Source organism: Fringilla coelebs (genome assembly GCF_963513975.1).
Source record: "Fringilla coelebs genome assembly, chromosome: 28".
NCBI classification, from domain to species: Eukaryota; Metazoa; Chordata; class Aves; order Passeriformes; family Fringillidae; genus Fringilla; species Fringilla coelebs.
The window spans coordinates 6,828,115-6,855,586 of record NC_140054.1 but is presented as its reverse complement, the minus strand read 5'-3'; the positions used below and the strand labels follow the sequence as shown (position 1 = coordinate 6,855,586).

Here is a 27,472-nt window from a genome sequence, read left to right as displayed (position 1 = left end):
AAGAGGACATTTGTCCCACAGACAACTCCAGCATGTCGAGCAGGGCTAGGAGGGGCCAAGCTGGGTGGGCACAGAGCTCTAGGTTTTGGGGCAGCACAGGATCCCCCATCTGTTCCTCACCCCAGGTCAGCCCACCTGGCAAGCACGAGTCCCCAGGGGGCTCCTGATGCTCCTGCTCATACAGCAGCTGGCTCGGGCTGTCAGCAGCATCTCCCTCCTGTCACAGCAGCCTGCTGCAGGAAGCAGCCACCCTCCCAGGCTGGGAGCCAGGAGCAGGCCATGCTGGCCAGTGCAAAACAGCTTCAGCACCCCAGAGAATCATGGAAGTGTTCTGTTCAGAAAAGCATTCTAAGATCATCGAGTTTAACTATTGCCCCAGCACGGCCAAGGCCACCACTAACCCATGTCCCCAAGTGCCATATCCACATGGCTTTTAAATCTCTCCAGGGACATAAAAACAAGCAACAGTGGGTAATTATTTTGGGATTGACAGTGCCCTGGTTACCATCCTGCTGACTGGACAAGTCTGGTGCTCCAGGAAAGCTGAACAGCAAGGGAAGGCCAATTGCTCAAGATGTATTACCTTGGAGGGAGGTTGGCTGGGGACAACTCCTGCCTTTTTCACCAGCTGGTAATTTTGGGCGGCCCAAATTCTGAGAAGGAAGGGAAGCAGCAGAGACCATACAGGGACACTCTGAGGGAACACCTGGGGCAGGTAAGACATGGAATATTGTTTCAGTGTCTCCTTTCTTTACATGCTCTGCTCGAAGATCAGCATGCTCCATGTGGTCAAGGAGACTGGATATGAATAAGGAAAACAGCCAAAGCTAAAATCCTTTTAGACTCCCAGATCTCTGGAGATTTCCTTGGAAAAAGATGAGAGGCAGCAAAATTTTCTTCATGGAAATCTCATGGGAAAAGGGAAAACCTCCATGCCAAAGGAGCAGGTCCCTCTGTCTGTGCCAGTTGTATCCCCTTGCCAAGATCAGGAATACATCTCCTCAGATACAGCCGGATGGGTCCTGGGAAGCTGGATGCAACCAAGTAACCAGGATCCTAGCAACAGGCTTGATGGGAGGATTTAAAGATAGAAAAAAAAGTAGGAGCAAAGCAAACAACGGGAAAATATTGTCTCATTCCCCAAACTCCCAGCCCTAGAGCAGGAGATAAATCAGCTCCAGGCAGGGAGAGGTACTTTGGTTGTTTTGGTTTTTTTTCCCTTTTCAAAGCAAACAAATTATCAGTCACAGATGAGGATTTTTTTAAACCACTTTTACAGGTGTCATTTGTACAAATCAAAGCATCCCTTGAAAATCTCATCATTACAAACATACAAAGTAACGATGTTGGTGCTACAAATCAGCTATGCAACGGCAGGAGCAATTTACCACGATTAAAAACCCTACTGAACAGTATTTACAGGGCCTTTCTCCCTCTTTTATTTATGTTGAGGGGAGGAAAAAAGCAAAGCCCACAGTTAAAAAAACTCCCACCAATGCACTTCATTTTCTAAAAGTATAAAACTGGGTGAGTTTTTGCCACACTCAAGCAAAGTGTAACAATTTCTGGTTTTGCTTGTTTTCACATCAAAAGTCTCTTATAAAAACCAAAAACAAACCCATGGCAGTGTCCGATGAAATGTGCTCCTTCCATGCCAGAAGCCAACATCATCCCAAAAAAGTGCCTTTGAGTAAAATCAGCTTTAGTAACAAATAAGAAACAAAAGGATGAAAGAAGTAATCACAAGCTCTAGTTAAAAGCTTCATCAAAGCCCTGACGGAGCAGCCGCCCTGCAGCAAAAGCATGAGTTCTCTTACCTACCTCCAGCCCCTGTCGGGGGTCTCCAAGCCCTGAGATGTTTCTCCACTCCCTGACTGGTGGTCGGGATGTTGAGGAGCTCCTGCCAGCCCGGAGTTGTGTGGTGCTCCCCCTCCAAGTGCTTTTTATCCACCACCATCACCCCAAAAGAGGTGCCTGGGGGGACCTAGCCCGGCTGGTCTGGCTGTAAGGGTCAGTGGCAGCTGTGCTGTTTTGGGGCAGCACATCCCTGGTACAGGGAACTCTCATAGCCCTTTGATCCTGCTGGTTTGGAATCAGCAGTGAGAAAAATCCGTGGAGTGTCCCAAAAAACACTCCCTGGCTCGGGTTGCTGCCTGAGTAAGTGCTTTTCTGGAGCCAACCTGGCCCCTGCATCTGGAAGGGGCAGGGAAAGGGGGAAGAGAGGGAATATCCGAGCCTTGAACTCTCTGTGTAAAGAAATGGAGTAAGAGACACTTGATCGCACCAAGCTGCAGAAATCATCAAAATCCCAGAGGTCACCACATAACCAGGGCGCTAGGGGGGTGGGGGGAATTCTGGGTGGGTTGGGGGCTGTATCATTCCACTTTGGCTCCCAACCCAGAAGCTCTGATCAGAAAAACAAGGAAACACAAAACCAGGCAGTTTGGTTTGCCAAGTTGACAGAGAAAATAAGAAAAAACCAAACCAAAACACAAAACTCTTCCAAGATAAATACATGGCCCCCATTTTGGAAGCATCTTCAAAAAGCTGGATCAACTGTTGTCAGCAGTGGCACAACCTTCCAGGAACACCTGTTGGGCTGGTGAGTTCTCAGCTCTCTTTTGAAGAAGGAACAGTTCAAGGGAACAGTTCAAGGGAAAAAAAATCCAGCTCCCACCACATGCAGCTCCCATTTTATCTGCAGAACAACTGGCCATGGCAATTCCCTCACAGCAGCAGGCTGGGAACCAGCAAGGAGCCACTAATGCAGCAGGTTCCTGTTTGCTCATGGAAAGGGCTGGCAGTGGTAGCAACTGGTTAGGAAAAGATTTCTTCCAGAAAACAGTACTTCAGGGGGGATTTAGGAAGGCTGGGACCTCTCCCCATGGACTGAAACTGGCCACACTCAAGCATGCTATCAGAAGGTAACACGCACCAGGAATCCCATGGAGTCCACAAGACAGAGGTTTGGGCTTCCAGCGATCCTGCAGGCCTCCCACACTCCTCGGCTAGTGCTGGGGAAAGCTCCCAGGCTGGGGGCTTGGCTTTAAGGGGAGGTTATTGCTCCTGACTTCTCAGGCTTTTTGCCTTTTGACAGGGCAGCTGCTTGCTTCAGGAGTTCTCTGTTCTTGGCCTGCAAATGGGGAAATGGGTATTTAGTGGCATGGATCATCATTAGCTCTTGGGATCCTGGTGCAGAAGCTGCTGACATTCTGCACACAGCTGGAAAGGGGGGCAGATGTTGAGCTCACCTCTAACCTGGTAGAGAGGGCTCTCCCATCCCAGCCCCACAGGAAAAGACAAAGACAAAATGATAGAACCCATGAAACTGTTCAAAAACTAATCACATGAACAGTTCAAAGCACCTACAATACACTGAGAGGATCTGAACTTTGATTCTGCAGTCATTGAAAAAGATTTCCAGAGACTCAACCAATACCAGCAGAAATAAAACATCTGGACACCAGAGAGTTCAGGGCAATCCCAGCCTGATCTGAGCACAGACATGGAAAGCCCCAAGAGAGGGAGGTGGCTGGGCCACACCTGCTCCTGGATCTGATGCTCCTTTACCTTCAGAAACAGCACAACCAGCCCTCTCCACACCACATCCCAACATTCCACGTGCCCTGTGAAGGGATTCTCGCAGGCACCAGCACTCTGAGAGCAGCTGGGGGCCTGGAGCCTGCCTTCCACTGGGATACTTCCCCAGAGTGGGTGTGGACGGAGGAGGGGCTGTTTCTTCAGAGGCAACAGAGGCCTTTTGTATCATCCCCTCCTACCTCTCATTGCTGGGGCTTTAGATCTTTATATACCCAAAGTAATTAAACGGTGCAAAGTTCATTTCTGTGTCTGATTTCTTCCCCTTTGACCCGATCCCTTTGGTGGCTCAAGCTATTCATGCTGATAGTCTGCTGTGTTTCCACAGCCACGACAAGAATCCTGCTCTCCCTGCTTCCATCAGCTCAGGGACTTCTTTATTCGGACTAGAGATATAGGGTGAAAAGAACTGCCAATTGTTCCTTTGTTCTCTCTGGTTACTGCTCACACAAAACACAGGGAGGTGATTTAGAGGCTCAGGGAGCTGACAAAGGTTCTGCAGACTGGAGAAACAGGTTCAAACCTGATTTTAGCAATAAGTAAAATGAGTCTGATGGCTCCTGTCCAGTCCATAAGGGACACAACACAGCACTTTACAACACAGTAAGTGTGAGCCTGAGTAGAGAGCAGCAAGGTAGGCGTAAATGGTGGTTGGGATGCAATGCAGAGCTGAGGAGAAGCTTGCCTGGCAGCACAGAGACTGTAGGACAGGGTTGAGAAACATTAGCAGAGCTCTGTGTGCAGTAGCTCACAGGGTGTTCTGATCAGGAGTATCCTCAGTCCCTCCTGGACACAGCTCAGGAATGTCCTCAGTCACTCCTGGATACAACACAGTCAGCAAATTAAACTGACAATGCTGTCACCTGTAACTGCTCCATGACCTCCTTGTGTGTCTTCTCCATTTGGTTCATCTTTGCCCTCATCTGTGATTCCTGGTACTGCAGGTCGGCTTTCAGCTCCGTGATCTGTGCAGAAACCAGGAAGGAGCAAGTGAGCTGGAAGAGGCAACAACTGCCCTCACCACAGACCCCCCTGCCATGGAAAGTGTCTCTACAGAAGGTAAGTGGGACAGGCTGAGGTGACAGACATGCTGGCAGTGCTGAGGGACTGCAATGAGACCAGAACTGTGTCACTGAGAGCACAGAGCAACAGCAAGGGCCAGCACTGCATTTCTCCAAGCAGCAGCATGTTTATTCCCAGTCTTGCCCACACACAGAGGTCTCCAAGAAAGTGGTCAGGAAATGACCCTTTATGAAATGAGATCCCTTGTGTGGGTCCAGAGGGCCTCTTTGGTGTTGGAAAGGAGGCAGCCTGGAAACAGCTAGACATGTTAACCCCAAGATAAAAAGCCAGGCTGTGTCAGAGTGTGATCTGTGAGAACATGTCAGTCTGCTGGGAGGAAGCAAGCCAAGGACTGTACCTTCTTCTCCTTCTCCAAAATCATCTGATCCTTCTGGTGAAGCATCTTTTTTAAAGTAGCCACTTCCTCCTTCAGCTGGGCAATGATGACAAAGTGGTCGGTGCCAGGGGAGTCCAGGGCGAGGTCCGGAGAAAAACTGCACCAAAGAACAGGGAGAGGCCCTCAACAAAACCCTCCTCTTCACTAGGCAGGGAAACTCCCACAGATGCTCTCAAAGGAGAATGGAAATAATTTCATGATCATTCATGATCCTTTTTCAAACCAGAGAGCTGAAGACAGCAATCAGAGAGATAATTAAACTTTATGCGTCCCTTTGGAAATCTCTTTGCTCACAAGCAGTCCTTGGATGCACTGCAAAACTTCCCACTGAATGTAAACAAACATTCTGGCAAGGAGGGGACATGAAAGAGAAACAAATAACCTCCAAGTTCAACAAACAGACCAAAAGGAAACAGCTAATTTTTTCTGAGCAAGGAAAAGGGGTAAAAAATATACTGGACCTTGTAATATGATTCTGCCATGATAAAGCAATTTAGGGAAAAGCTTCATTATTCCAGAGTAGGAAAAACTCTCCAGGAAGACAGAAATAGCTGAGCATATCACCTGTACACCACCAGGTACTCTAAATCTAAGCAACCATCAGCAGAGCTATCTGTGCATGAGTCACTGCTGCACTGGTAAACCACAAACCTCCCTAGGAGACACCAGTGACCCAGGCAGGCACATGCAGTCCTGTGCTATGGGAATATGGCAGACCATAAGATATAACAAGCTGCAGCCACAAGGCCCAGGGGAGCCCACCTGATTTTTCCCTGCCTTCTGTTCCATCCCTAAAGCTGATTTTTATCTCCTTGTACTAAGTGGGCAGCACCCTCCCAGCCACTTTCACCTGAAACTGCTGTATAAAAATTTAACAGTAATAAGACAACAAAACTTCACCTAGAAGATTACTTCAAGTCTGGCTGTTATCAGATAAATAAAAATAAATAGTCAGGGTCACCCAAAGCTGACTTTTTTTAAAAGCCTCCAGAGTAGGTCAACACTCAGCTTTAAAGCTGGGAGTTGCAGCAGAGTGGGGAAAGCATGGTCTCAACCCAAAATTCTGCCTCTCTCAAGGATGTTTCTACCTCTGAGCTTCCAGTCCCCAACCTGTACCCTAAGGCAGAGAGTACTTGCTGCTCACTTCACATGGGGTCTCCTCTAGCACCTGGAAATTATCCATTTTCTAATTAAAAGCACTAAAGCCTGCTTTGACAGGACTCATTAGTAAGGATGTGGCAGGGGAAAAGGCTCGCTTCCCACTGTGCTGGGGATCTACAGAGGGAAACCAAGCAGAGGCAGCTCCCCAGATCTGAGAGTCAGAGGATGGCCCTGAGGCACTGGGAGAGAAAACCTGGCAGAGGAAAACTCAGAACTGAGGGTCTGCAGGACACAGCCTGGAGCAGAGGAGCCCTGCATGGCTAAAACATGCTGACAGCAGAGTACACACTAAGATGTGGCAGCTCTCTGGGCATACTGGATCCAGCTCTGTGCTAGGCAGAGAGGTTCATACCCACACACTAGCACAGAACAATTCCATTTTAAAACTTTCCCAGTAGTTTTCCCAAGTGGAAGCTGTACAGGATGATGGTGTGTGCTCCAGCACCTTTCTGTGTGCAAACACATTATTAACAGCAGCTTTAATTTCCCACTCAGTGCAAATATGCTGGGGAGGAGAGAAATAAATTCAAAAAAAAACCAACAACAACAGCATAGGGAAAAGAAAGGCTTCCTCACTAATTCCCTCTGGCTGAAAACAATCCCTAGACACATCATTCCTTTGCCCAGGCAGCTTCCCTCCTGCCATGCCCTGGGGTGATAAAGAGTGCCAGGGGATGTCCACATTTCCCTGAGCAGCTCCAGCATGAAAAATTCCCTGCCTGGCAACTGCTGCTGCCCAGCATGTTGCAAAGCCAGGAAGGTGAGAGCCAGCCCTGCCACCCAGTGGGGAGAAGGAAGGGACAGGAGGGCCACCAGCCTTGCACAGAGCACCCATCCCTGGGGCTCCTGCATCCACCAGAGGGGAACAGGTTCCTCTGTCTTAAACCACATGTCACAGAAGCAGCCCAAGACTCCAAAATTTGAAGGAAAACTGCCAAACACAAGTCAGTCCTTTCCTTTAACAAACAGATCAAGAATTAAAACAACTAACAAAAAAAAAAAAAAAAAAAAGAAGCCATTTCCTCTACAAATAAACTCAAGATCCAGCCCCTTGGGATAGGTCAGGGGGACATGAGCTCTCCATGTCTAAACAGCCTAAAAGGCACACCGCTAATTAAAGGGAAATTATGAGCTCCTATTGTTTTCAGCAGAGACAGAAGACAAAAACTGAGCTGTTCCCAAGGCACCTGCCTCCCTATTCCCTATTAGAGCCTATTCCAGAGCCTAAAGGGGCTCCAGGACAGCTGGAGAGGGACTTGGGAAAAGGGCCTGAAGTGCCAAGACAAGGGGGAATGGCTTCCCACTGCCAGAAGGGAGGGACAGACTCCTTGGGAAGGAATTCTTCCCTGTGAGGGTGGTAAAGCCCTGGCAGAGTTTACCCAGAGCAGCTGTAGCTGCCCCTGGATCCCTGCAAGGGTCCAAGGCCAGATTGAACGGGGCTTGGAGCAACCTGGGATGTTGGAAGTGGTCCCTGTCTATGGAAAGGGGCAGAATGAGATGAGCTTTAAGGTCCCTTCCAACCCAAACCATGGGATTCTATGAAAAAAACATCCTCCACTCAGTGCAGTACAGCCCAAGTCACAGAGCTTTAAACTATGCCAGGACTTTCCTATGCAAATAAGAATCTTTTACAAATGAACTTCACTGCTGAGCATCCTGAGGCACCGCTGCCCTCCCCCTGCCAGCAGTGCTGTCACTGCCTGCTGTTACAAGCACAATTTAGCACCTTGTCTGCAGTGACAGGAGAAAGGACTGCAGTGTGCTCATCTGCAGAGTCTGCAGCACAAAAACACTTTGCCAGCATTGGCACAAGATGATGGGGACACCAAGACTGCCCCAGTTAGGACCAGCAGAGCTGCAGGGGCTGGAGGTAAAGCTGGTGTGCTGGGCAGCACAAGACCAGGGGGCACTGGCAGCACAGAAGGATTAGTAAGGCCAGGTCTGCTGCAAGATGTGCTGCGAGTCACTGGGAGAGAAAACTACTCCCAGTGCAGCAGCGAGAGAACTGTTTGCTCCTCCCGGAACTCATCCAGAACAAACCATTCAACACCCTTTAAATGACTGCTGGAAATCACCCTGTCCGCATATCATAGCCATTGTGAGCAACAACCACCCTGAAATATGTAAACAGGGAATTCAGTACAACACAGTAAAGGAATTTCTACCATATCCAAGAAGAAGCAGTAATTTCAGAGAAGCTGGACCCTGACTGAAGGTGTTGCCAAAGTCAACTGAGCTCAAACATGCCCAAATTTTGCCCAGTTGAGAGCTACACCAGAGGTTTGGCTGGAGCCAGGGTACAGGATGTTGGGACTGATCTCAGCAGGGAGGAGGTGCTGGTTGAATCAGTTTACTCCAGACTCTGCTGCTGCTGCTGCTGCTGCTGCTGCAAACACTCTTGTGCTGCAGCAGACCTTAACTCCATGCTCAGGCTGTGTCCCAGACAACAACATGACTCTGGGAAGGACAATCTGGTAGTTGTATAAAGGGGAGGGATTTGGGGGCTCACTCTCATAAAAGAACCCTCAGCCACGCCAAACCCACACTTAAGGAACCCTCATTACTATTCCTCTCAAGACATGCAGCCATTTGTCTATTTAAGGCAGCTGCAGCTTGCCTTTTCTGCTGCATGTCGCTGAGGCTCTTCAGTTGCTAAATTTACACTTGGTTTGTTACTGGAACTCATCAAAAAAAGCCTGTGGCAAGGCCTTCAGCCTTGGCAGGAGCCAGACTGACAATATCTGACATGAGAGCAAAAGGAAGGCCCTTGATTCCTGCAATACATGCTCCTGCTTTCCAAACACACAGCTGACCAACACAGAGCACAGGTCATTTTGCTTTTTGGGTGTTTTCCGGCCAGCAGGGCTGTTACAACAATTTGTGACATCTCAGCCCAGGATTTAATGAGGAGATAAAAACAGCTGGTGCTGTCCTACAGCCCAGAGCAGAGGCCTCTCTGAGGGAAAGCTGCACCAGTACTGACGGGCTGCACCAGTTCTACCAGGGCCCTGTTTCCATTCTCTCCTCTGGCTCCACCAGTACTGAAGGCAATGGAATTATAACCCCTCCACACTCAGCCACAGCTCCTTAGTCACAATTAGCCCTTAAACTTTTCCAGCTTTTAACTGAAAATGCTGCTCAGATGATAAAAGGTCTTTCAGACCACTCTGTGGGTGCCACTGCCCTATAAAATTATTAAAGTTCTATTTCACAGAATCATAGAATCCCAGAATGGTTTGGGTCAAAAGGACCTTAAAGCTCATCTCGCTCTGCCCCTGACATGGGCAGTGTCACCTTCCACTAGATGAGGTTGTCCTAGCCCCATCCAACCTGGCCATGAACACTTCCAGGGACAGGCATTTCCCACGGGAGCATTTTACAGTGACAAGGTGTCAACAGCATCTATAGGAGAGATCTGGGATCTCAGAGACACTGAAGGCAGGTAGTGATTAATTAATTACCAGTGTCTTTAACAAACCCTTTGGCACTAACTGTGCTCTGGTCCATGCTCCCAAATCCCTGCTGTTTAGAAAGAGATGCGTTGAGAGGGAGAGTTCCCATGTAGGAGGCAGTTCCCAGGGAGGGAGGGGAGAAAACAATAGGTGATCTCACTTCAGGATGTCAATGCCTTGAGCAACAGGACAATGGTGGGCCCCGAGAGTCTGTTGGGAAGCAGCCCACTGCGCCAACGTGGACGGGGCCCTCTGGATAAGGGGGCAAAGCATCTCGGGAGAGGAAGGAACGCTGAGAATCAGAGAGGAAAGGCAGGAATGAAAATATGCATGCACAAGACCATAAAAACACAAATCCATCTCAATCTCCTGTTTCTGCTAGTGACTCCTATTCTGCTGCACAGGCGGCCGGCATCAACATGATCCAGCATCAAGTGTGACAACAGAAGGGGGTTGATGCTTTCCTAGAATCAGAGGACCATAGAATGGTTTGGGCTGGAATGAATCTTAAAGAGCATCTTGTTCCATCCCCTTGCCATGGGAAGGGACCCTTCCACTAGACCAAGTTGCTTCATGACCCAACCTGGCCTGGAACACCTCCAGGATGGGGAGTCCACAACCGTTCAAGCAAAGCTGTTTGATTGCTTGTCTCAGCCCCAAAAGCAGGAGGGGACATGGGAAGTGGGTCTGGATGTTCTCCTGTCCTCTGAGGCTCTCCGTGCAGATCAGTCTGACAGACCTCAAAGCACAAAACCTGCGGACCTCACCAGCCCCTCTCTCCCTGTGGCTGCAGAAGAGATGATACAGTTGGTCTGGCTGCAGTTTTCCTGACTGTTGGGGAGCTCAGCCAACATCACCTCGATCCTGCTCCATCCAAGCAGGTACAGGTGCTCAGTATTTTTTTCCTCTTCAAATCTATGTCTAGATTCCAGGTAGCACTGGCCTGCCAGGTTCTAGGGCAGCCCCTCAAGGTCTCAAAGCCCAAGGCCCCTGCTCTAGCATAAGAGCTTCCTGTTATTCACACACAACTCTGACTTATATAAACAAACCCCCCACCCACCATTTCCCCATGTAACAGGCTCACCTGTCACCATTGGCAGATATGGCATCAAACTTGGCTTTCTTCTTTGGGATTTCGTTCTGAATGGAAGACGTGGATAAGGTTTTCTGGCTAGAAAAAGGAGGAAATTGCATGTCAGAACCTGAATGACTTTCAGTCTAAGACAGAGAGGCAGATAAATATTCCCACCCACTTTGATCCTATTAAAACAGTATTTCCCAGTGCTATAACGATAAAAAAAATTATTCCTTGAAGAGTAGCTGTAGACTAAAAATAAACAGAAAACAATGAGTCAGAGCAGCATGTAGGTGAAAAACTCCTGCTTAAAACCTGCATTTTAATCATTAAATTTTACAAATGCAACTTTGCTTTCATAGTGTACAAGTTCAGTAAGTTGTATCACTAAGAAGCACAAGGCTGAACCAGCACAGTGAGGTATGCAAACAAGCAAAGCGTGACTTAGCCAGACTGTCCTGAACTCAGACCCTGTCCAAACCTCTCCCAAGGTTACCTGTTATAGTGGCTGCCACTGCTGAGCCTACTGAACTGCTCCTTCTCCTGCAGGCTGCCTCGGGAGGAACTGCTCAGGTGTTTGCACTGCTCTTTGGTCTTCTGCAGGACTCGTTTATAGGACAGGGTGCACAACCAGCACAGCAGCTTTCCATCCACCTGGAAGGGGAGACAGAAAGAAGTTTTGGTCTTTTTTCGTGCCCACAAAGCAAATACAGAAAAGACAAGAAACACTTTTAAGCTTAGGGTTACATATGAATAAGCAGAGACTCAAAAAGAATCCTCTGAATGGACAGGCAGTCACTGGAGACCAAAACAGCAGGGGTGTCTGCTCCAGGAGGCTCAGCAGGGCCCCGATTATGGCTGCAGCATTCCAAACAACACATGTTTACAGTATGCCTCGAGAAGACACACCTCCTACACAGCACTAAGGGTGTTTGAGCAAAGGGTGTACAGAAGCCATGGAAGGGGTTTCCTGGTGGAGGTACGACACTTGTAGCTCCTCAGGCCACGGAACAACTATCACTCCCCATCCCTCTCCCCAAATAGCAACCTCACACTTCATTCAGAGTTCTCTGCTCCCCTGCCAGGCCTTGAGCCAAATTCAAGAGGTCTTTCTTAGAAGATCTGGCAGAGGAACACAGGGGTTCAAAGATTAAACAGCTCTAAACCAGAGCAAAGCTCAACTCTAGAAAACACTTCATAACCAAGAGACGTGGATCATGGAATGTTTTGAGTTGAAAGCGACCTTAAACCCCACCCAGTCCCACCCCCTGTCATGGGCAGGGACACCTCCCACTCGAGCCTAGCCTTGGACACGTCCAGGGAGGGGGCACCCACAGCTTCTCTGGATACCCTGTGCCAGGGCCTCCCCACCCTCATGGGAGGAATGTCTTCCCAGTATTCCATCTGGCAGCAGGAAGCCTTTCCTCCTTGTCCTGTCAGAAATGCTGCAGAAGATGTAAAGAAGATGGACAGAGGACCACTGTGAACAGCCCTTTTACCTTTCCTGCCTTCTTTAACAGAAATACTGACCTTCTTCCTGTCATCCTTCCGGTCGAATGCACACTGCTGCTTGCACTGCTCACACGAGTGAGGAGGGCCATACTTCTTCTCTGAGTTGGTGCAACGCTGGCACTTGTTTCCAATAAACGCTGCTATGATGTTGCAGTACTGGCAGGGTTTTGGCTTTAAAAAATAAGAACAACTGCTACAGCCTTCTAACTACAATAGTACACTGCTCATTCCCATTCTCCCCATAATTTCAAACTTTTATTTCCTTATTCTACACAGAGTATAATGCTGATCCAAGAGACAAAACTCCATTTGGATCCCTGGTCTCCAGCTAAGTGTATTTAGCCATGGCACTCAGACCATTTATCAAGTGCTGTGAAATCTTTAGAAAAAACAACAAAATAGAACCAATCAAAATCTCTATTTCAGTTTCAGACAAGCAGGAAATAAAGACTTATCATTGCTTCCTGCAGCAATCTCAGTCTGTTGAAGCACAATCTTGTTTCTACTGGGTATCAAACAGATAATTTCCTGGCCTCAAACGACGCAAAGCTCTTTTTGTGCTAAGAAAATAGAAAAAGTCACAGCTTTATGCTTGAGTGACCCATATTATTGACCAGTCATGCTCTTACAGCTGAGCCAGTCCATAAACTGTTCTGAGATTTCAGCAGGATAAGGACAAGAGAGATAAAAGGAAGAGAGGCTGGGGAGGCTGAGCCCCCCTCACTTACTGTGCCATAGAGCTTCACGTTCTGAGCGCACTTCTTGCATATCGTGTTGGTTTTGCTGTGAAGAAGGACAGATCATTCTATTAACCATTTCAACAGAAATTAAACCTCTGTGTCTAGAAAGCCTGGCTCAGATCCCAGGATCCCTGCTTAGGCTCCCAGCCTCCCCTTGGCTCTGTCTCTGGTGGTGAGGCTGGATTCAACCTCTCTAGCGACTCAGACACCAAAATCCTTTTCCTATCCTCATCTGGCTGAGGATAAATCGCCAAAAATTACTAGGAGGTGTCTTTTAATTAAGACATCCCCAGATGACACCCAGTTTTTGTCCATACAAACACAGGGTTTGATCACTGACTAATTGGCAGCATGAGTGATTCAGCATCAGGGAAGGCTCCACTCTGGAGGTCATGGCAGGAGAGGGCAGAGGTATATTTGTCCAACAAACACAGGAAGGAACACCTCACACAACGGCCACACACAGCCCTGGGTTTACCAATCCTCCCTCTGACAGCTACACAACTTGTCAAAATGCAAAAAGACATGAGCCCAGCTAAAGGACACAGAGCAGGAAATAAATGCTGGATATCAGACATCAGGCGAGAGGAAAACTCATGGGAAGATGCATCTGAGCTCAGACTGGAAAATAAATCCAAGCAAAAAGTGTAATCCAAGTGCACTACAGACACTCCAATTCGCCCAGCAGATCTTTGGAGGTGGCCAAAGGTCTCCCAAGTCCTCCACAGCAACAATCTAGAGGTTAAGGCTCAGTCACCGAAGGTGTGGAAGCATTACAGCTCCATGGTGTGACCCAAGGTGTGAAACCTGGATCTCCCCAGCTCAGCAAGCATTTACCTTTCCTGCTGGAATTCAGTCCTGCAGTAAGTGCATTTAACAATGGGATGAGCAATCCGGCACTCCTGCAACAACAAAGGTGTTTCATGAGGTCCAGTGCTGCTCCCCAAACCCCAGATCTCCTGCTGCCCTCCACTCCCACCACATCCACACACTTGCAAACGTTCTTTCCCTGTACAGTCATGCTGAGAGAAGAGGAAGGGTGCTGGGAATGCCATGTGTCACAGGTGAGCCAGGGCTCACTGTGCCTCACACCCACAGAGCAGGGTCACGGGGCAGCCCAGCTCCCAGGGCAGGAACACAGCTCTGCCTCAGGTATTCACCAGTCCCCTGTACATCTGGCCATGCTCTACTCTCATCCCAGCTTCCCCAGATTCCCTTACGTTCACCTGCCTTGTCCCAGCCTCAGTGATCCCACGCTACTCCAGTTCCTGCCCCATGTTCTCTATTCCACCCCGATCTTGTTCTTCCACACCCCGTCGGGCTGTCTCCAAAACCCACCTTACTCTTTCAGGACACCATCAGACCTCCTAGAGAGGTCCCCAGATCCTCCCAGGCCTTTGCTCAGGAACAGCTCCCACCTCCCCTCTATTCCTCACAACAACCCCGTGACTCGCACTCCAGCACCTCCAAAGCGCCTTCGGTGCCCCCAGGTCCCCCTGACAATCAGCTCCCCTAAAGAGCCCTTCAGCACGTCCCCCTAACAGCCCCTGGGTTTTTGCCCCATGCTCCAGTCCCTCAAAACCTCCCCAAAGCTCCCGGGCCTCATCCACACCCTCCCACTGCTCACACACAGACCCCAAACAGACACCTCAAGGCCCCACTCTTCATAAATACTCCCAGAATCTCCCCACAAACAGCTCTCCAGTTATCCTCAGTTTCTCTAAGAGCCTCCAGACCCCTTAAAAACACTCCCTTACTTGCTCTCCCTCACAAACAATGCTCCAGGAGGCCCTTTACCCCTCAGACCCCCCAAAACCTCTCACAGACCACACCCCACAGATCTCCTCACAGATCACCCCCCATCTCCCTCAGAGCGCCCCTCAGACTCCTCTCCTATCAGCCTCCTCCCACATTAGCCCCCATAAGCTCCCTCGCAGACCTCCCCGCACAGCCCCCTCACAGCCCGCCCCCAGCTCCTCTTCTGGACCTTGCAGAGCTGCTGGCCCTGGCTGAGCGCCTCGAAGGGGAAGCGCTGGTGGCACTTGGTGCAGGCGTACAGCGCCGCCATCCCGCCGCCCCGCTGACAGGCGCGGCCCGCCCGCCCTCCCGCCCGGCCCGCGCGGCACCGCCCCCTCCCGCCACCCATTGGCCGCGCGCCGCATCATTCACGCCTCAGCCGCTTTTCATTGGTTAGCGTGCCGTCACTCACAGTCGCGGGGCGGGGCGCGCCGGGGAAGCGTTAACGTCACGGGGAGCGCCGTGACGCAGCCTCTCGGCCCCGCGTGACGCGGCGCGCGGGGGAGGTCGCGCGAGATCGCGAGTGGAGAAGGGGGCGGGGACTGGAGAAGGGGCGGGGCACCGGCGGGGCCGGGGAGGCGGGGCCGGACGGGGCCGGGGAGCCTGGGATGGACAGGGCTGGACATGGACCGGACATGGACCGGGCCAGAGAGCCTGGGATGGACAGGGCTGGACATGGACCGGACATGGACTGGGCCAGAGAGCCTGGGATGGACAGGGCTGGACATGGACCGGACATGGACCGGGCCGGACAGGGCCTGGGATGGACAGGGCTGGACATGGACCGGACATGGACCGGGCCGGAGAGCCTGGGATGGACAGGGCTGGACATGGACCGGACATGGACCGGGCCGGACAGGGCCTGGGATGGACAGGGCTGGACATGGACCGGACATGGACCGGGCCGGACAGCCTGGGATGGACAGGGCTGGACATGGACCGGGCCGGACCGGGCCAGAGAGCCTGGGATGGACAGGGCTGGACATGGACCGGACCGGACCGGGCCAGAGAGCCTGGGATGGACAGGGCTGGACATGGACCGGACATGGACCGGGCCGGAGAGCCTGGGATGGACAGGGCTGGACATGGACCGTTCCGGACAGTCTGGGATGGACAGGGCTGGACATGGACCGGGCCGGAGAGCCTGGGATGGACGTGGACAAGGAACCTGGGCTGGACAGGGCTGAAGTGGGCCAAGGCTGGGAAAAGAAGCTGTGCTGGGCTGAGCTGGGCTAGGCCAGGGTCGATGGGGCTGAACCGAGCCTGGCCAGTGCTGGTAGAAGGGGCTGAGCCGAGCTGGGCTAAGCAGGGCTGGGTGAGCTGAGCCGAGCTGGGTCAAGGAAAGAGCTGAGGGCAGGGGGAAGCGGAAAGCAGAACCAGGTGAAAGGGAGATCCATGGCTGAGGAGGAGGGTGGGAGCTGGCCTAGGCTGGGCTGGGGAGAGGAGCTGCTGCTCTGTGGAGGTGGGTAAGGAGGGTCAGCACTGCCGGAAGGAAGGAAGGGAGCAGAGGAATGTGGGAGGAAGAGTAGGAGGAGGAGGAGAAGGCGTCTCTGCCTTGAGATGGAGGTGAAAAGGAGCAGAGCCACCCACTCCAGGGAGGGCTGGAGACACCAGCGGGGCAGGGGCAGTGGGAATACTGTGGGTGGAGGCTTGAGAGAGAGGCAGGAGGTTGTGTCTGCGGGGAAAGGAAAACCTTCATGTGAACCAGCTTCCTCTTTCCTGTGACTGCAGCAGCTGCAGCTGCTCACCCACCAGGCACAGCCATGGCTGAGTTCACAGCTGGATCTGCCCCTCGTGGGCAGCGCGGTCGGAGCAAACTGCAGCTCCCTGTGCCTACACCGCAGCTTGGGAGAGCTCCGGGTGGGAATAGGGAAGAGATTTGGCCCCGTCTCATTCTGGGAATGAGGCTGGACTCAAGCTGCTGCAGGAAGGACAGATCATACGCTGCACACATGCAATAATTGCGCCAAGTATTTTCATCAAGTAGCTGTCGTTTTGTACAACGTGACACAGAACAGGTGCTTTGAGAAATGGGGGGAATTAAGGCATTTTGGTGTTAAAAGTTCATTCTAAATCCAAGATCGAATGAGCAAAAGGCAGCAACTGCTCACAGTTGTGTGATCTGCTCCATTTGCTCGATGTTCCTGTGCTCCTACAGCCTTCCCTCTTTCTGAGACCTTAAGGGATACCTTGAAATCTTTGGGAAACTTCTGTCCTTACCTTTTTTCCTACACCAGATGACAGAGTATTCCCGGTCCTGGCTGGTGAAAGTGGTGAAGCTGAAATCTGAGCTGCTCAGGCTTTCCCAAGGACTGGGGGAGTGTCTTGGGTTTTCAGCTCGGCTGCGTGGGTGTGCATAATGAACCGGAATTCTGCTGCGCTTGGCTACCTCGGGGACTCGTTTTAATCACCGGGCAAATGTGCTGTGTGTAGGAGAAATTCTTAATTTCATGACACGAGTTGCATTGTGCTGGATTCCGGGCTGTGATTGGGAAATGTCCGTCGGTGGGAAGCAGGAGGCAGAGCTGTGGGTGCCGGCGAACAAACCCCTCCTGGCTGCTCGGGGGCTGCTCGGGGGAGGCTCTGCGGGAGGAGGAGGTGCGGGACTGGGCGCGCTCAGATTTGGGGCTTTGACAGCGCACCTGGAGGGGGGCAGCGCCGCCCGCGCTCTGGTACAGTAAATCATGGAATCCGGAAAGGTTTGAGTTGGAAGGGACCCCAAAGACCACCGCCCCTGCCATGGCAGGGACACCTCCCGCTGTCCCAGGCGCTCCCAGCCCTGTCCAGCCTGGCCTGGGACGCTTGCAGGGGTAAGGCAATCACAGCTGCTCTGGGCACCCTGTGCCAGAGCCTCACCACCATCGCAGGGAAGATTTTTTTCCCAACATAAAATCTAACCCTCCCCTCTTCTAGTTTGAATCCATTCCCCCTTATCCTGTCAATTAAAACCTAAAGATCGGGGGGGTATGGAGTGGTGAATAGCTGGGGCTGAAGGAGAAGGAATGGTTTGAGAATGTGAACAACAAACCTGCCAGAGCAGCCACGGGTGCCAAGGGAGAAGCATTTGGCTGAGGAAGAGAGTTAGTAAAGCTGCTACTGAAGGAAGTGTGAGAAGAAACGCTTGGAAAGCCCCTGCCTCGGTGATTTTCCAGCAGAGCCACACTGGCAGCAAAGCAGTTTCAAGCCTTCAGAGTTTAGAAGGCTGCTCAGATCTATCAAATGCACCCTTTCACCGTGGAATGGTTTGGGCTAGAAGGAATTGCAAAGATTTTCTCTCCCTAATGCCCTGCCATGGGCAGGGACACCTTCTATTTGTGCCCCAAAAACCTCTGGTTACTGTGTGAGACAGCAAAAGTCCCCCCTGGGTCATGGTCTTTGCCATCCTGAGATGTCAGGGTTTTATGTAAAGCACGTCCTTCCCCGTTATGGAGCACCTGGCTCTGCCCTGGCAGACAGAGACCCCCAGGACCCCTTCTGCTGGCACAGGAGGGCTGTGAGCTCTCCATCAGCCCCTCTGGGTCGCCTGGAGCATTTGGGAGCCACGAGGTTGCCAAAGCAAGTTTGATTCAGCTGCTGTTCCTTGACACCGTCTGTGGCTCTCTGTAAATCACTAACAGATAATAATTTCATACTCTGGCTCTGCGTATCCCCCGCCTGCTGAATAATTACCTTGTTTTGTGCAAGCCGTGAGAGGTTTTCACAGATAATTCATCCAGCAGGGAAAGGCAGCCAGATTTTGGGCTGGAGCACATTTTCTGGCCACCTGGCATTGCTGCACAGAGGTCTGCAGCTGCCTCCGGAGGGAAATGCCGTATCCAGGACAGCCGAGGGCAGGGCGAGAAACCAAACCCAGATGAAATCCCAGCCGCCCTTCCTTGGAGAATAATTCAGCTTGGCAAACTCGGCCCACCCTGAGTTTCTGGATGTGTGGACAGATTGATCCCACCGATCTGGATGCTCTCGCTCACAGAGGAGCTGTTTCACTGGAAATAGAGTTCCTCCCAGGAGCTGCTTGTGGTGGTGACCTCTGTCTTGCCTCACTCCCCACGTCCTGCCTGGCCTCGGGTGGGTGGGTTAGAGCCCAGCATGGAGCTAAGATCACCCCAAGGTTGCCATCCCCATCCCAGGGCTGAGCTGATGCAGGGCAGGAGGAGAAAGGATCATCCCTGTGTCAGCTTATCTCACCACCCCACAGACTGAGGAGGAGATGGGGTTCTCAAGGTGGGATGTGGAAGGTGGGTCCTAAATCCTCTCAGCTCCCACTCTGAACACTGCTCACTCCATTAAACACCAACCTCGGTTAGTATTTCCCCACCAATGTATCAAATTTGGGGAGTTTCCTGCAAGGTGCCTCTCCCAAAGGAAACCTTAAAGGCAGAGCTTCAGGCCAGCTTTGCTTCCAATAAATAGCAGGGTTCAGAGTGCCTGTGCTTTGCTGTGCTCTGCAAAACTTGGAGCCGCTCTGAGCTTTGGGTGTCCAGGGAAGTCTGGAGGTCACAGCTCAGCTGGGCTGGGAGCCAGAACCTACATCTGGCTCTGCAAACAGCAAACCTCCCTTCAGGTATGTCCTTTCTTATTTTTTTCCTCTTTCAAATATAATAAATAGATAGTTTTTTAAGTTCCCAGCCATCTGAACTACCCACGCTCAGGACTGCAATGTGCCTAATGCCATGAATGCAGAATTTCAGTAAATGCTTCCTGGGGATACAAAACTTGCAGCTCTCGAAGGCACCTCTGTGTTCAGCAGCAAATTCAGGACATCTACTATCCAAAGGCAGCCTGAAAGTCACGGTTCCCTGAAAGTCAAAGCATGTTTTATTGACTGCAGTCAAGAGAATCAAAGATCTGGAGACCTGGACTCCCACGGAATAAACCACATTATTCCTGTGCCGTGATCATTCCTCTCCCAGACATGAATTCCAGCCAGCCTCCCTGCTGGGAATGATTAAAGACCCCTTCAACAATCAGCAAATTGTCAAATAAGCAGGTGAACAAGTGAAAGAAAACAAGGGAATATGATGACCTGCCACCAGTGAGGAGAGCAGTTGTGTCACCTGGAGGGAAGTGCAGCTCCCTGGGTGCTGCCCGTGGTTTGATGTACAAAATTGGGGTGTAGCTGTGGGGGATGCCCCTTCTCAACTATCAAAACCCCATTTGGGGGGAGGTAGAGCCTATGCAGATGCAGCTACAAGTCAGGGGTGACATTCCCTTCTTCTAGGTTCCCTTCCCAGCTGGCTGCTCCTACCTGGGCTCTTGAATCGGGAAGCAGAGCCTGGAAGTGCCAGCAGCTCTCACTGGGAGCCCTGGGCTGCCCACTGCAGCTGCCCACCCAGCTCCAGGGTGGACATCACCACAATGGCACCAGAACCCCCACAACGAACCCTCAGAACTGTGCTGACCTGTGGCCTGGGCACCCCAGGAACAGCACCAGACCCTTGGCTCGTGGTGAGGCTTCTCCATGGCTGTGAGGTTTTGGGGTGGAGCTCTGGAGCAAGAAAAGATGGAAGAAGCATGACAGCTCTGGGGTGTGACCAGCTCAGGAGCACCCCAAGACCTCCTGTGCACCCCACACAAAAAGGTGGGAGACTACCAGGATCAGGGCAGGGAGAACTTCCCACCCTGTTTTAGTATCCCTGCGCTCTGATCCTGCTCTCCAGGATGGCTTGAGCCCAAAATGAGAGCCCAGCTGAACCACAGCCACGGTGCCAAGGGGAGCAGCCCCAGGAGTGAAGGGGCCTGGCTGGTGGCACTGGCAAACACCCTGGTGACAAAGATTCCCCCCACAGCCACAGCAGGCCCTCTGGCAGTGGGACACAGGGTGGAGGCTTCCCCCTCCCCAACACCCCACGCCAGGAATTTCTCATCTCAGCAGAAATCCCTGGGGTTGTTTGTGCTCCACCTCAGAGCTGGAAGAGCCGCTCCCCTTGCCCCGGGTGTCTGGGACTGGCTGTGAGAGCCAGCTGGCTCTACCAGGTGGGATTGTCCCCTCCCCAGGAGGCCCCTAGGGTCCCACAGGACCAGGAAAACCAGGCTGGGGACAGGGATCTGTACAGGATGTGTCCCTGGGGCACAGGGGGCACAGCTGTGTGGGCAGCAATCGAATCCCTCCCGTAGAAGCCATCCAGTATTTTTCCAGTGTCTTTATTGGCAAGCCCAGTGCTGAGTCCCCATCCTGCCCTGCGTCCAGCACTGAACAGGGCTGTCCCATTGTGTCCCAGCTTCCTGATGGTTCCACTGAAGGGCCTGGTCCAGGGCTGAGTGCTGAGAATGCCGCCCAGGGCTCTCCCTGCAGAGCCAGGGTGGCTCAGGCCAGGATGGGGTAGGTGGCCTCGGTGGCCACCCCACAGTTGTTGTCCTTCATGGCCATGAGGATGTAGCCGTCGTTGCCCCAGTATGTGGACCAGGAGTTCTTGATGAGCCAGTAAGTCTCTCCCTGCAGGACCCCGTAGCCCACAGCCAGCACAGCGTGGTCCAGCGACCCCGGCGTGTTGTCTGCAGGGAAGGACAGGCGAGGGGCTCATTGAAGAGCACCCTGTCTGGGGAATATCTCTCTGGGGACCATCCTTGTCCAGAGAGACTCCCTTTACAGAGACCAGTCCTTTCTGGAGACCATCCCTGCCTGGAGAAGATCCCTGTCCAGAGGACATCTCAGTCCAGACAGCATCCCTGCTCCCAGGGCTACCCCCAGTGCTGCAGAGGGCTTCAGGGCTCATCCCCTCCACCCCTCCCTTGACCAAAAAGCTGGTTCCCAGGTGCTCTGGCATCTCCCTGGGCACCCAGGACTGCCATGCCCTGAGTGCTGCTTGTCTCACCGCACTTGGGCTCGTAGTAGATGCCGTTGGAGTAGAAGGAGAAGGATTTGTGCGAGGCGTCGATGCTGACGGCCACGGGGCCGTGCTTGTAGATGGCAGCTTTGACTGCTGTGACATTGCCCGAGGTGACGTTGACGTAACCCGTGATCTTGGCCAGCATCTCAGACTGGTTGTAGTGGCACAAGCCATTCTGCAGAGCCAGGGGACACACACTGTCATCAGCACCCCCAGGATCCCTCGCTGGGACCCTGCCTTCCTGCCTGACCCTGTGGATGCAGGCGCTGATCTGGAATTTGGGCTGTGGGAGCATCCTGGCTCTGACCCCACTGTCCTCCCAAGCCCAGGGTGCTGGGGATGTGTTCCCAGTAGCTCAAGGACAGAAGGCGGGGAGCTGGCTCTGCACACAAAGCCCTGGAGGGCTGTTGCCTGCATCTTGCTGCCACATCCCCATCCCCAGGCAGCTTTGCTCTGTCCCTGGGTACCCCGGGGCATGGAGTGACTCATGGCACCACGCACAGATGGAGGAGCCTTGTCCCTGTTTTGCAAGAAGAGAAACTGAGGAACACGGTGACAAAACAGCCTGGATGAGCCCTGGGGCTTGGCTTTGACAGTACTGTGAACCACAGAAGCCTGGTGCCTTGGGGACAAGGTGACATCCTCATCTCAAGAGCCTCTTAGTGCCTCTGACACATCAAGGTCAGCCCCACCATGGCTTAAAAGCCCCAAGATGTTGGGAAGGCCACCAGGGACAAGGGCCCCCTCACCTGCCCCTTGTAGGTACCATAGGACTCGGTGCTGGCAATGCCCCCGTGCTTTTTGATCCACTCGTACGCTCGCCACTCCTCGCCCCCGTCGCAGGCGTAGTTCCCAAAGCCCCAGGAGCAGTCAATGAGGACTTGCTGGGACAGGGGGGTCAGCACGCCGGTCTGCAGGGGGACACAGCCCAGGGATGGGGACAGGCCCCCTGCAGGCTCCCATCCGCACCGTGGGGCACAGCCCTGCTCCCACCTTGAGGAAGAGGGCACCTTCCATGGCTCCCGTTGTAGCAAAGCTCCAGCACGACCCACAGACAGCCTGATCCTTCACAGGGGTGACAGCGCCTGGGGACAACAGGGCAGGGCAGGAGAAACTGGGTTGACACCCAGGGATGGAGGCAGGTGGAAGGGAAACTGAGGCAGGAGTTGAGGTTCAGAGGCAGCACAGCTAGATCTCGGTGCTAACTGAGAAGTGAGCAAATGCACTAGCAAACCTGGGACCCCTTGGCTAGGGTCAAGCTCTGGGGGTGTCACTCCCAGCTGATGGGGACACGGGTGAAGCCAGGTTTTGCTTCAGATGGCACATCTGTCCCTGGGGCACCAGAGTGAATTCAGGGCCAAGTGCTGACCCAGCTGCCTTTAGTCAAAGGCACTGTCCCAGGTTGCTCCAAGCCCTGCCCAGTCTGGCCTTGGACAGCCCTGGGTTCTCTGTACGGCCTGTTCCAGTGCCTCACCAACCTCACAGATGTGCCCCCAAGTGACAGCACAGTCCCACGGGCTCCTCAGCCTAGTGATGGGGAGCAGGGGAGCTCTGTGGGACTGAGTGCAGGTCTGGGTGAGGAGCACTTGCTGCCGAAGCACCCTGCTGTCCCCCTGACCCCACGCGTACCGTACATGCGCCAGTCCAGGCTCTCGGGCAGGATGATGCCGGCGTAGAGCTCCGTGGGGAAGGGCAGCCCGTGGTTGGGGGTCCCGCTGCGGCGGCGGCCCCGCAGGGCTGCCAGCTCCTGCGGCGTGCGGTCGGCCAGGTGGTTCAGGGACAGCGAGTAGGAGAGCGCGGCGCGGTTCCGCGAGTGCACAAACCTGCCACCGCGGTGGAGACAGCGCCAGCTGGCCCTGCCGCTGCCCCCTCGGTGTGACAGCACCCCCAGAGGGTCCTCGTCCCCCCAGCTGTACCTCATGTTGTGCACGAAGATGCTCTGCCTGTGCTCCAGCTCCCGCGCGGAGCCGTAGCGCCGCCCCATCTGCCGGCGGTACTCGTGGAAAACCCGGTGTGCCCAGGGCTGGTGCTGGCCCACCAGGTCCTCCATGGGGTTTGCCAGCACGCGGTGCTCCGCCACATTCCCCGGCAGCACCCCACACTTGGTCTCTGGGGACCAAAGAGAGGAAGGACCCTGTCAGCCCGAGCCCCACAGACAGGATGGGGGTCCCTCCCTGGCTCACCATTGACGGGGAGGTCGAAGACGGAGGGAGGGTAGCTGTTGTCGAAGTCCGTGTAGGCGATTTCATACTTGTCGTAGTGGGAGCCCAGCAGGCTGTTGTACCCCCGCATCTCATAGTGCACGGGGGCCACCCCACAGCTGGAGTTGGTCACCCACAGGGTGTAGACGTTCTTCTTCTGCGCCCAGCGGGTGACGTTCTGCCACACGGCGCAGTACCGGCCCTCGTAGTACTCCTCCCGCAGGAACTGGGGGGGACAGGGCCTCAGGGAGGGGACCCCAACCTCCCCAGGCCACCTGCTACCTGGCCAGCCCCTTTGCACAGCCCAGTGCTCTCTGGCTGGATCCAGTGGCTCCAGGGCCATTAGCCCACAGCCATGCGTGTGATGGAAATTGGGGCAAGGATATGGGGTGCAACACAGGGCAGAACCCCCTGTCTGGCTCAGTGGTGCCCTGGGGACATTCCATTGTGCACAGCAATCTGTGCACCCATAGCAGGGAGTCTGGCTGCACCATTTCTCCAAAAACCTGAAAAGATTTCAGGTTTTTCCTGTGTGTTTCCAAGCTCTCGCCCTGCAGGCATGTGTCCAGCTCAGTGACAACCTGCTGTCCCCACTGCTCACATGCTGTGCCCAGCCCTGACGCAGGCTGGGGCCAGAAGGAGCTGAGTTGCCATGCAGAGGCTTGCCCAAACCATGCTGAAATGCCAGCGTTTGTGTGGGATGTGACACGTCCCAACACGGCTGCTGGAGTTGGGAAAGGAGCCAGGAGTCCGGCCCCGATCCGGGTGGGGAAGTGACCCTCCCTGCACCCTGGGGTGTGGGGACATGTCCTGGCCGGTGCCAGCAGCCTGCAGCCCTCGGACAGAGAGGAGCGTCTCCCAGCACCCCCTCCCTCAGCCTGGAGATGCTTTGGGAGGCAGGGCCTGTCTCAGCTCTGAGGTTTCCCACCTTAAAGCCCTTCATGCTGGGGAAGACGCTCTGAGCAGTGACCACGTCCTCTTTGGAGCCGGGCAGCTGGAAGCACTTCCTGGTGTTCACCTCCTTCTCGGTAGTCTCTGGCGTGATCTTGTACCTCATCCCATAGGGCTTCACCGCTGCCAGCTGGTAGGTTATCACCTGCCCTGTGCCAGGGAAGGGGAAACTGAGGCACAGAGTCCTGCTGGCGCAGGGTGGGCGCAGCTGGGTGCCCCCTCTTACCTCCGTAGTACTGGATCCGGCTCTTGTTCCCCGTCAGGTTGTACCAGGCTTCAAAGGGCTCCTCAATCTCGGCGTAGGGCAGCTTAATGACCCCTGCACAGGACACAGCTCAGCCCCAAAGCCTCAGCACCCCAACATCCCTCCCTGAGCCCCCCAGCGCCTGCAGACCCACAGCTGACCAAGACAGAGCCCCATGGGTGATGGGTCAGGAAGAGCACCCGGCTGTGGGAGCGTGCCCCAGTTTGGCACTGGGACAGCCTGCTCTGACCCGTGCTGAACATCCTCTGCTGCCCTGCCCAGGGCTGGGGGTGCCCTTACCTCGGACATGGTAGATGGAGCCGAACTGGGGGGGTGGGCGGGAGAGCCCATAGTCCTGTCCTGAAAGGCAGGGAGGGCAGGGTGAGGGGGCTGTGTGTGTCCCCCCAGCTGAGATGGGGATGGGAGGCTGCCAAGCCAGTGCCCCCCTTCCCTGCAGCCTGGGGCTTCCCTCCTTTGCCAAAATAGCTTCCCGAGCTCATCCAAAGGCACATCCAAGGGACACTGAGGCACTGACACCCTGCCACAACCTGCCGTGACACCGCGGCAAGCCCTGCGCTGTTGCACTCCCAGGGAACCCCAGTTTCTGGGTGACTCTTGGGGTGATGCCCCAGTATCACCCCCAGCACTGGTGGCCCTGGCCTAGAATATTTCCAAGGCGGGACCCAGCCACGTTGTCCCCACACACAGGGCATGGTGGAGGGGTGCCAGGGACCTTACCAGTTCTGCCTGGCATCTTCCAGTGACCTCCCCAGCCTCCCCCCGGGCTCCCAGCTTGCGCAACCCCACGCCAACACAACTGCTGGGAACGAGCCCTTCCCTCCCTCAGCATCTTCCTCCTCGCCGGGAGCGAGCGGCAGCACCTGCCCGGACCCAGACCCGGGAGGGCCGGGAGCAGCCCTGCCCCCCGACACTGGGTAGGCGGGGGCGAGCAGACCCCCAGCAGCAGCCCAGGCTGTGCCACGGTACCCATCACACGCCAGGCAGCGACGGGTGCAGCCACCTCCCAGCCCTGCTCGGCTTTATCAGCACCCAGAACGGGGTGTCTCACGGGGCCACGGCTGCCCTGCCACCCCTGCCCCCTCACACTTGTCTGTCCTGCCTTGTTGGGTTAAAACCCTTAGGTTAAAGCCTCAATTTAGTTTTATTTTCACACCCCCAGCCCCACCAAGCCCTCAAGGCGCCTGCCCTCTTTGCCGCCCATCTCAGCTGTGTCTTGGAGGAACTGCAAATGTTGGGCCCAACGAGCAGTAAAACCACTTCCCCAGGCTCCGACCTCCCCTGCAGCTCAGCGGAGGAGATCTGCCGGGGTGCCCGCGCCTCCCTCCCCGGCCCGGGCTGCGCCCAGCGCTGGCAGCGCCGGGCTGGGGCTCACACTCACCCCGGGCGGCGATGCAGAGAGCCGAGGCCACGAGCCAGCGGAGAGCTCCCATCCCGACCCGGCTCCCCGGCCCCGGCTCGGCGGCTTTAAGCTGGAGCCGGCGGCGGCGAAACCCGGCGGAGCCAATGCGGCGGTCGGGAGGGAAGGAGGAGGGAAGGAACCGGCACCGGGTGGTGCCTGTGGGGGACGGGCACCCCGGGCTCGGCGTGTCCCGGCAGGGCCCCGCGGACGGGGATGGAGCAACGCGGGCCCTGCGGGGCGCGGGAGGTGCGGGATGAGCCGCAGAACGCCCCAAGCCGCATTCGGGTGGGTGCGTGGATGGATCTGTGGGGCACCCCTCGAGCTGGGGTCAGCCCGGCTTCCTTCCCTCTCAGGATGAGTCAGGAGGTGACAAGTTGAGGGTGACACCGCCGGGGAGCGGGTCCCCAGCCTGCACCAGCCCCGCCGCCCCCGTGAGAACGCTGAAGGGAGAAGGGAGGCCGGACTCACTGCCACAGGGGAAAGAGGGCTAACCCGGGAGGGCTAACTGCAGGGCGAGCAGGAGGAGGAGGAGGAAGGCTCTGGAGAGATGGGAAGGATCCCACTCCAACCCAGCTGTGTGGGAGGACAGTGTGGCAGAGCCGGGACAGAGCCGGGACAGAGCCTGGACCAGCTCCAGGGGGGCTCGGAGAGGATGCGGGGGGCTCAGGCAGGGCTGGGGAGGCTCTGACAGGGTGCAGGGGGATCACACAGGATGCGGGGGGCTCAGGCAGGGCTGGGGAGGCTCTGAGAGGGTGCAGGGGGATCACACAGGATCCGGGGGGCTCAGGCAGGGTTGGGGAGGCTCTGACAGGGTGCAGGGGGATCCCACAGGATCCGGGGGGCTCAGGGGGTGTGCAGGGGGACTCAGTCTATATGGTTTACCCCACTCCCAGAGCTCACTGAAGTTTGTGGCTTGGTGTGACCGATGCCAAATCTTAGGGTCATCCCACCAGCAACTTTATCAGGACAAGGGGTAAATAAGGGGTTTGATATCCAGTGGGCAATCCACGGACACAGGACTGGCTTGAGTCACACA

General features: G+C 54.4%; 2 protein-coding genes across 3 annotated transcripts; both read right to left on the bottom strand.

The window, feature by feature from the left end:
* Positions 1-1,284: 1,284 nt before the first annotated feature.
* FAM76A (family with sequence similarity 76 member A) lies at positions 1,285-15,075 on the bottom strand. 2 transcript variants are annotated; one of them, XM_084222668.1, is made up of 10 exons: positions 14,984-15,075; positions 13,834-13,898; positions 12,985-13,039; positions 12,275-12,427; positions 11,241-11,398; positions 10,754-10,840; positions 9,830-9,961; positions 5,018-5,153; positions 4,461-4,562; positions 1,285-3,133 (listed from the first exon to the last, which is right to left on the bottom strand). In XM_084222668.1, exons 1-10 carry the CDS (start codon positions 15,062-15,064, stop codon positions 3,047-3,049), a joined length of 1,056 nt encoding a protein of 351 aa, XP_084078794.1. In that variant the 5' UTR covers positions 15,065-15,075; the 3' UTR covers positions 1,285-3,046. The 2 variants fall into 2 exon arrangements, with proteins under 2 accessions (XP_084078794.1, XP_084078795.1); XM_084222669.1 differs by lacking the exon at positions 9,830-9,961.
* Positions 15,076-20,998: 5,923 nt separating this feature from the next.
* LOC311163626 (digestive cysteine proteinase 1-like) lies at positions 20,999-25,729 on the bottom strand (the record flags this gene model as incomplete). The annotated part of the gene is made up of 11 exons (XM_084222630.1): positions 20,999-21,285; positions 21,606-21,795; positions 22,370-22,531; positions 22,614-22,705; positions 23,250-23,443; positions 23,537-23,729; positions 23,804-24,047; positions 24,750-24,922; positions 24,999-25,091; positions 25,317-25,376; positions 25,708-25,729. 11 exons carry the CDS (start codon positions 25,727-25,729, stop codon positions 21,098-21,100), a joined length of 1,611 nt encoding a protein of 536 aa, XP_084078756.1. The 3' UTR covers positions 20,999-21,097.
* Between the last annotated feature and the right edge of the window lie 1,743 nt (positions 25,730-27,472).